At 44.0% G+C, this 9,093-nt stretch overlaps 1 protein-coding gene across 1 annotated transcript in view; it reads right to left on the bottom strand.

Annotated features, from left to right (window-relative positions):
• Positions 1-9,093, bottom strand: part of LOC117945907 (DENN domain-containing protein 4B-like) — a 23,091-nt gene that overhangs the window by 3,993 nt on the left and 10,005 nt on the right. Inside the window, exons 10-17 of the mRNA XM_034873642.1 lie at positions 8,775-8,920; positions 7,615-7,748; positions 6,683-6,797; positions 4,315-4,521; positions 3,947-4,075; positions 3,395-3,539; positions 2,690-2,845; positions 889-1,144 (exon numbers count right to left, since the gene is read on the bottom strand). Of these exons, the coding sequence (XP_034729533.1) occupies positions 889-1,144; positions 2,690-2,845; positions 3,395-3,539; positions 3,947-4,075; positions 4,315-4,521; positions 6,683-6,797; positions 7,615-7,748; positions 8,775-8,920 (1,288 nt within the window). The remainder of the gene's footprint in view (positions 1-888; positions 1,145-2,689; positions 2,846-3,394; positions 3,540-3,946; positions 4,076-4,314; positions 4,522-6,682; positions 6,798-7,614; positions 7,749-8,774; positions 8,921-9,093) is intronic.

Here is a 9,093-nt window from a genome sequence, read left to right as displayed (position 1 = left end):
GTCCTCATCTCGTTCTCATGTTGTCCCCACGATGCCCCCATGTTGTCCCCATGTTGCCCTCATGTTGTCCCCATGTTGTCCCCATATTGCCCTCATCTCATTCTCATGTTGTCCTCATGTTGTCCCCACGTTGCCACCATGTTGTCCCCATGTTGCCCTCATGTTGTCCCCATGTTGTCCCCACGTTGCTCCCATGTTGTCCCCATGTTGCCCCCATGTTGCCCTCATCTCGTTCTCATGTTGTCCTCATTTTGTCCCCATATTGTCCCCATGTTGTCCCCAGATTGCCCTCATTTTGTCCTCATGTTGTCCTCATGTTGTCCTCATGTTGTCCTATATCAATGTTTTTAATTCTCCAAAATAACATGATTGATTCCACCCAACACTCTTTGCCAAGTACAAATCTCTACTTTCATTAATTTTGGGGCGTCTTATTCAATTTTATAGCATTGTAAAACAAATGGAAGTGTTTTTGAAATAGTAAAAAGTAAAAGAGTAAAAGTTTACATATTCCAGTCTGTGATTATCCAAAAAAACTATGGAAAGGACGCTGGTTTCAGGTAGAAAACATGGAACCATTTTTCTTCTTCTTAAAATTTAGAAAATGGGTCAATTCGACCTGAATACCGTACGAGGGTCAAAAAGCAGAAATTATGAATTATTTTTACTAATAGTTAAGATCAGAGGAATGAAAGTGATTAGTTGTATTATAAAGAGCGTTGGAAGGAATCCAATCCATTTTTTTGTGGTACTTTGGTAAAAACAAACTCATCTTTCAGATAGAGATATTTTTTAAAGGGGTCAGATTTGACCCGAGGACAACAGGAGGGTTAAACTGTTTCAGAAACCTGTTAAAAACTCATTTAATGTCCATGTGAGACTAGTGACCTCCTGCTGGTACCCGACCTGCGGTCTGTCTCTGGCGCCTGGCAGCTGCAGTCCGGCTCCGACTCGGCCGACTCGGCACACTCTTTGTAGAAGGTGGAGAGGCAGACCTCGCTCCGCCGGACCAGGACCCCCCCAGGGGCCGCCGGAGGCAGGGTGGGGGTGTCTCTGCGTCCCATCGGAGGCTTACTGGAGACGGTGTCTCCGCAGCCGTTGGTCCCTGTGTTACGGAGGATGGTCTTCCTGCAGAGCTTCACCTCTGGGAGACGAGTCAAAACCACGGGACAGAAGATCAGAACAGATCAGATACTCTAGTCATCCCACAATGGGAAATTCCCTTGTTACAGCAGCAGTTTCTACAGTAACATCAACAACAAACAAGTAAACAACAGACAGACAACAGACACTGTGCATAAAGGACTGAATGAGTGTAAGGTGGCGTTATATAAAAGATATTAAGTAACGTTGGGTGGCCGTAGTACAAACATACTGCAATGTAAGTGAAAAAGTGACGTGAAGAATAATATGTAAATAAATAACACAGTAGAAGGAAGTCTCCATAGTATAGATGATATTGAGTATACATCAGTACTCGGAATGGAAAAGATATAAATACAGATTAGAATAATGTACTTAGATAGTCTTAGAATAGAGCAATAGCGAGAACACTTTTTTGTTTTTATAACAAAATAGAAAGGTATAACTTCATGAACAAATCCCCCCCCACACCCCCCCACCCTGGTCCTCAGATCTCTGCAGGGTAAATCCAGACCGCTAGCTAGACCATCTGTCCAATCTGAGGACTATGGTTACCTGGTCCTCAGGTCTCTGCAGGGTAAATCCAGACAGCTAGCTAGACTATCTGTCCAATCTGAGGACTATGGTTACCTGGTCCTCAGGTCTCTGCAGGGTAAATCCAGACAGCTAGCTAGACTATCTGTCCAATCTGAGGACTATGGTTACCTGGTCCTCAGGTCTCTGCAGGGTAAATCCAGACAGCTAGCTAGACTATCTGTCCAATCTGAGGACTATGGTTACCTGGTCCTCAGGTCTCTGCAGGGTGAATCCAGACAGCTAGCTGGACTATCTGTCCAGTCTGAGTCTCTGTTGACGACCAGGCTCACAGAACATCGGTAGAAACTGTTTTGTAGTTGCCTTTTCGTCGCCTTTATCATGGCCTTTACATAGCCTCTTTATTCAGCTTTTTAGCACCTTTTTGCCACCTTTCGTTGCCTTTTCGGATGTGCGTCCCCGTCCTCTGTCTGTCTTAACTTATTCAGTTGACAAAATAAATTTAACATTTTTCTCAAAAAAAGTCCAGACGCTTTTGCCTGACAAGAAAGGTTTCCCACTCTATACTCTTTGCTCTCGCTGTCGCCCATATAAGGCATATAGCGTGCCTTCATTTCCGTGAATAACTGGAATTGAAGGCATGCAGATACAGAGAAGTAAGGCAATGAGCGAAAACATGAAAAATTATGGGGATGGATGTAACAGTTTGGTTTTAATGCACAGCGACCCAGAAAAAGCCCCGAGTTCCAGGGTGGATAGAACAACCCCTGTAGAGGCTAGAGAGACCCTGAAGAGACCTCCGGGACCGCTAGCTCGTTAGCTTTTAGCTGCAACAATCGGTAAGTTTCTGTGTTTTATGGTTATTAAATGACTGAATTATGAATCAGAGGTGCGGTTTGGATCGTATACAATCCCTTTAGGGTGGCGTCATCGTAACAGAAGGCAATAACTGGAATATTAACCCTAACCCAGGTGGGCGGGGGGGGGGGGTGTGATGCATGTGGTGTCTTACTGTCTGTCGGCGTCTTCATGCTGTTCAGACTGCTGCTCTTCGCCATCGAGCCCGTCAGAGACTCGTGACTGGAGCTCTCCGAGAGGCCGCTCCAACTGGACTGGCGAATCAGAGTTGAGTGTGGGCGGGGCTTCTGATCGGGGTCCAACAGCGCTTCTTACAAAGAACATGGACAGAATAAGTTAGATTGTGATGCGATACATGTCATTTATTATCTTCCATCTTAACCCTCATGTTGTCCTCATGTTGTCTTCATGTGGTCCTCATGTTGTCCTCATGTTGTCCTCATCTTGTCCTATATCAATGTTCTTCTTAACCCCCAAAATAACAAGATTGATGCCACACAACGCTCTTTGCCAAGTACAAATCTCTACTTTCATTTATTTTGGGGCGTCTTATTCAATTTTATAGACAATAAATTCCAAAGATAACTGTAAAACTAAAGTTACTAAGTTAGTGTTACATAGTGTTCAAAGTAAAAAAGGGACAAAAACGTGAGAAAAAGTTAAAATCATTGATTAAAGAACATCGACTAGTGTTGATTTCCAATTTTGACGGGAAGACCACACGAGGGTTAAAGGGCCGGTATCGATACCCAGCCCCAAATATTTACCTCTGAGATTTAGGGGTGTAGAAGAAAGGAGCAGAACATGGAAAGTAGAAGAACAAGGACAGGAAATATCTATTTAGTGACTGTTTTCTGACCTCCACGGGAGCCCACTGATCCGCTCTTCTGACGGTGTTTGATTGGCTGTCTGAACAGAGCCACGGCCAATAGGACGTTCCTCAGCTTGGCCCAGCGGAGACGTCCTCCCTGATTGGTGGACGGCCACTTGCTCTCCAGCACCGCCTGAGGACAGGTTTTAAGATCATTGATTTATTGTGTTTCACATAACATTAATAAACAAAGTGCATTGAAGAATTCAAAAGTTACGGACGTAACTACGGTTCTATGAATCCAGGATGATCGCCAGAGAAACAGCTTAGCACTGGATATATTCCGTATCGAGCTTACGCAAGTCGAGTATTTACATCAACAAAGTCACCTGTGACCTTGGGGTGACCTTTGCCAAGGTGTTAAGCTCTGGTGTCAACCCTGAGCTCATTCCTTCTTATTTTTTAAAGATTATTACAATTTTGGGGCGGCCTCTAGCTCAACCAGTAAGAGCGTGCGCCCCATGTTGGCTGAGTCCTGTGTGTGTGTGTGTGTGTGTGTGTGAGACTGTGTGTGTGTGTGTGTGTGTGTGTACTACAGACCTTGTTGTAGTATCCATAGGTGATGGTGTTGGGGGTGATTCCCGCCTTCTTCATCTCCAGCAGGACCCGAACGGCGAGGACCGGCTGACCGTACTGACCGCACAGCTGCATCAGGATCCTGTAACACACCTGGAAAACACACACACACACACACACACACACACACACACACACACACACACACAGTAACTTGTCAATCGAATCATCTGCAGTTCCCCAAAAGCATTCTGAGGGGTTAACCGTAGTCCTCATGAATCCCTTTTTTGGAAATCAACATATGGTCCCCCAATGATATAGACCACAACAACTGACCCAAAGCCCAAACCACGTCCCTATAGCGGTGACCTTTGACCCGCCCGGCGTCTCACCTCGTCCGGCAGCACCACCTTGCGGTTCTCCATGTGTTTGAGGACATCGTAGGCCGCGTGCAGCGCGCGCACCTTGGCGGTCTCGGCCCGGACGAAGGTGGGCAGGTAGATGAACCAGAGCCCGTAGCAGTGACCCAGCAGGCACTTGGACCACATGTCCGGCACCCCTGAGTACTTCTGGGCTCGCTTCTGGGCCAACTTGATCTCCTGGGACGTAAAACAAAAGTCACACGGGCGATGATTTAATGAGATAATGTATATCAAGATATCATGATTATACATTTAACCCTTGTATTGTATTTGGGTCAAATTATATAATAATTAAATAATTTTTAGAAGAATAAAAATGGTCCAAGTTCCATGTTTTCTACCTGAAATCAGCATCCTTTCCTTATTTCCTGAGATAAACATGTATTCCTGACTCAGAACATTATTCTGGATATGACACTTATGTTGTTTCTATAGTGGATTTTAACATGAATTATAACCTTATGATAAAAAACAAACCCCACTTCCATGTTTAATAGTGTGCTAGTAGAGACTGATGCATTCCCTGAACATAGATGTTATCTCAGCTGGTGGAAATGGAGATAAAGACGATATTTGTTAATAGATTATGAAGTAAAATCTTATTTCAGAATTGCTTTTAAAACCTGAATAAGTCACGAGGGATACAAGAGGGTCCGAAAATGAAGACAACACCAGGGTCAAGATGTCTAAACTGATAATAACAAGCACATACTAACACTCAAAACGCCTAAAGACAAAACCGAACGCTAAAGAAGTCCAACTGCTGTCCTTAGATCTGAGAAAAGGCTTTTAGATCCATTCATTGAGCTGAGGTCCTGCCCCCAACCCTTATAATAGTTTAAATAAGGAGAGGGTTAACTTCTCCTGCTGCAGATCTCCTACCGTGGATATAAAGAAAAGGATAGACTCACACACACACACACACACACACAAACACACACACACACACACACACACACACACACACACACACCCTGCTATCCTCTTAAAGAACAAAATATAACTTAAGCAGTTGATGTGTTTAGACAACCAAACGCTCCCCCGCTCACAAAGTCTGTGGCTTCTGAATATTGGATGAACAGTAAATTATTGATGGTGACTCATTAAAATAAAATGATACGCAGTAAGACTGTTAATAATGCTCTTCCTCTGTTCTTCTGGGTCACAATCGTAGGAGCACCCCGCACCACAAGGGGGAAAAAGGGGGCGAAAGGGGGGTTTCCAGTGTGGCGGGAAAGATTCAATAACGTGGACGCCAAAATAAAAACAGCTGCGCTGCGATACGTGACACACTTTTAAATGGTTACTTGGTCAAGTCGTAGTTATTTGTTGAAAAGAAGAGATGAAAATGGACTTAAATGCTGTTGGGAATGGGGGTAAATCCTGGGTAAATTAGTTATGTTAGCCTGGTCTATGGTCAGAATGAGGATTCCCCTTTGACTGCCCTTCACATTCAATTCAATTTCAATTCAATTCTATTCATAATCTCAACTCATAACAAGAGTTATCTGGAGACCCTTTCCAGATCAGGAGAAGGATCAGACCAGGTCTAGACCACACTCCAGAATTTACAAGGACCCAACAGTTCTAGTAGTTTCCTCCAGAGCAGCAACAGGGCCACAGAGGCGGGGAATAACTTCCTTTTAGGCAGAAACCTGGGACAGACCCAGACCCAGACCCAGACCCAGAGCCAGACCCAGACCCAGACCCAGACCCAGGCTCTTGGTAGGAGGTGTCTGACGACCGGTTGGGGTTAGAATGAAGAGTGGCAATAACAGTCAAAAAAACTACAAAAAATAGTAGTTTGTAGTAGTTCTTTGTAGTAGTTTGTGGCGTTGCAGGGCACTGTGGGCACTACAAGGACCAGCAGGACGTAGCAGGACTTAGCAGGACGTAGTAGGATGTAGCATGACGTAGCAGGACGTAGCAGGACGTAGCATGACGTAGCATGGCGTAGCAGGACGTAGCAGGACGTAGTAGGATGTAGCAGGACGTAGCATGACGTAGCAGGATGTAGCAGGACGTAGCATGACGTAGCAGGACGTAGCAGGACGTAGCATGACGTAGCATGACGTAGCAGGACGTAGCAGGACGTAGCATGACGTAGCAGGACGTAGTAGGATGTAGCAGGACGTAGCATGACGTAGCATGACGTAGCAGGACGTAGCATGACGTAGCAGGACGTAGCAGGATGTAACAGGGCATTGCAGGACGTGTTGCAGGACGTGTAGCGGGACCATGACGACAGCTGCAACCATGATTTTGGAGCCTCCCTGATCCGAGGAAACATGCAGGTTATGCATGTATACATGTTCCTGACAGGGGTGTGTTGTCGTACCTGTTTGGTGCGGCGGGGGGCGGGGCTGCTGGGGGCGCTGCCCTTCGCCGGGACCCGGAGCTGGTCCTGGGGCCGGTCAAAGAGCTCCGGCCTCAGGGTGGGGAAGGTTTCATAACTGGACACATGGGAGGAAATAATCACAAAACATAAAGTTAAACACTTTTTTCTCCACAGACCCTTCATAGTTAAGCTTGATTAATGGGGCGCCCGGGGTGCACAGCTGGTGGAGCGGGCGCACATTTATAGAGGTTTCCTCCTCGACGCAGCGGGCCCGGGTTCGACGCCAACCTGCGGCCCTTTTGTGCATGTCTTCCCCTCCCCCCTCTCCCCTTCCATGTCTTCAGCTGTCCTGTCAATAAAGGCCTAAAAATGACCCAAAAATAATCTTTAAAAGCTTCATTAATGCTTCAGCTGAGGCCTCAAGCTTATACTTGTGCGTTGGTGTGCGTTAATCTTTTGCAGCGACACACACTTTGTGTGTGTTTGTGTGTGTGTGTGTGTGTGTTTGTGGTCTTGTTTAACTATATTAGTGGGGTCCCATGCTACCATGTAGCGTTGTATTTTTTTAGGTGTACACGTCAGGCTACGGCGTAGGGTCGCGTCTCCACGTTCCCACGTATGTAACCACGTAGATTTATCACAGAAGCATAAATCACGCTTTTACGAGTAGGCTATATACTGTATGTGTGTAGATGTGTGTGAGTGTGTATCTGGTGAGCAGCCTCGGCCACAGTGTGAATGTGTGTGATGGTTCCTGGATGATGTAAGAGAGGTTTGAGTAGTTAAGACTAGAAAAGCGCTATATAAATATAAAAATAAATACAGCACATTTAAATATTTGATATCAGTATCGCGCTTAACATCTGTCCTGTATCAGCCGGGCTCTGATCCAGACTACGTGGCAGGTTGAAGACCTCCTGAGTAGCGTTTACCTGTAGAGCGCGGGACACTCGGAGCCGTCGGCCTCCTGCGGCTCTTCGGGCGGCATGATGAAGACGGTGTGCTCGCCGCTGTGAGTCTCGTCCAGGTCGATCAGCCTGACGTCCTCCGGCTTCTCCACGTCCACCTGGGGACAGACGGGGGACATACACCCGTTAAAATACGCATTTAAATTGTGTCATGATGGAAAAAAATACAAAAAGGCAGGAAATAGAAAGACAAACAAAGTGACTAAAAAACATCAGAAAAGTGACAAAAAAATGGTTTTAAAAAAAACTATAAAAAGGCAGGAAATACACTTTTTTTTTTTTTTTTTATTGGAAAACGTGACCCAAAAAACATAGGATAAATGCCCGAAAAATGGAAAAAGTAAAAAGAAATATACAAAAAAACATTTCAAAAGATCGGAAGAAGTGACATGAAAATAAAAATTAAAAAAATCAAAAAAATCTGAAGAAGTGACTAAAAAACAATAAAATAAAAAATAAAAAAATAGGAGGAAGTGACAAAAAAATTTAAAGAAGTGAAAATAAAAAAATGGGAAGAAGTGACAAAAAAATAAAAAAATCGGAAGAAGTGACAAAAAAATTTTAACATGAAAAATCGGAAGAAGTGACAAAAAATTTAAAAAAAGTTAAAATAAAAAAATTGGAAGAAGTGAAAAAAAAAATAATAATTCGGAAGAAGCGACAAAAAAATTAAAACATAAAAAAATCGGAAGAAGTGACAAAAAACTTAAAAGAAGTTAAAATAAAAAAGAAATCAGAAGAAGTGACAAAAAAACAAAATAAAACAAAAAATCGGAAGAAGTGACAAAAAAATGTAAACATTAAAAATAGGAAGAAGTGACAAAAAAATTTAAAAAAAAGTTAAAATGAAAAAATTTGAAGAAGTGACAAAAAAACCTTAAAAACATCAGAAATGTGACAAAAAGTTTAAAACAAAATGACAAAAACCTAATTAAAAAAATGTCAAAGAAGTGACAAACGTATTGGAATAAAATTGACAAACGTTGAGAAAACACGTAGCCCTTTGAGATTTCCTTTTGAAATGTAAAGGGCATTATAAATAAAATGTATTATTATTTATTAAAACTGTGTAAAAACGATTAAATTCAAACCATTTTAGTAATTAACATATGATCATAACGGACCTTCTGGACGCACTCGTCGAAGAACTCGAGGCAGGCGTGCCGGTCGCTGACGAAGGAGCACTCCTCGATGAACTGGGTGAACATCTGGGTCCGGGTCAGCTGGCTGTAGATCTTCTGCTGGGTTCGGTCCCGAGACTTCAGGAACCCTGGGGGGGCGGGAGAGACCATCGCAGTCAGACCTGATCCCTGATGCTCCTCCTGTGGGACTGAGGCTACATTTCGCGCCTGAAGGGAACTCCATGGACATAAGTGTTATCTTAAGAATGCCAGAGCATGGGGAATGAGAGGGGGAAACGCCAGAGCAGGGGGAACGAGAGGG

Source organism: Etheostoma cragini, chromosome 6 (assembly GCF_013103735.1).
Source record: "Etheostoma cragini isolate CJK2018 chromosome 6, CSU_Ecrag_1.0, whole genome shotgun sequence".
In the NCBI taxonomy this organism is placed as follows: Eukaryota; Metazoa; Chordata; class Actinopteri; order Perciformes; family Percidae; genus Etheostoma; species Etheostoma cragini.
Note: the sequence above shows the minus strand (reverse complement) of the source record. Positions and strands in the feature narration are given on the sequence as shown.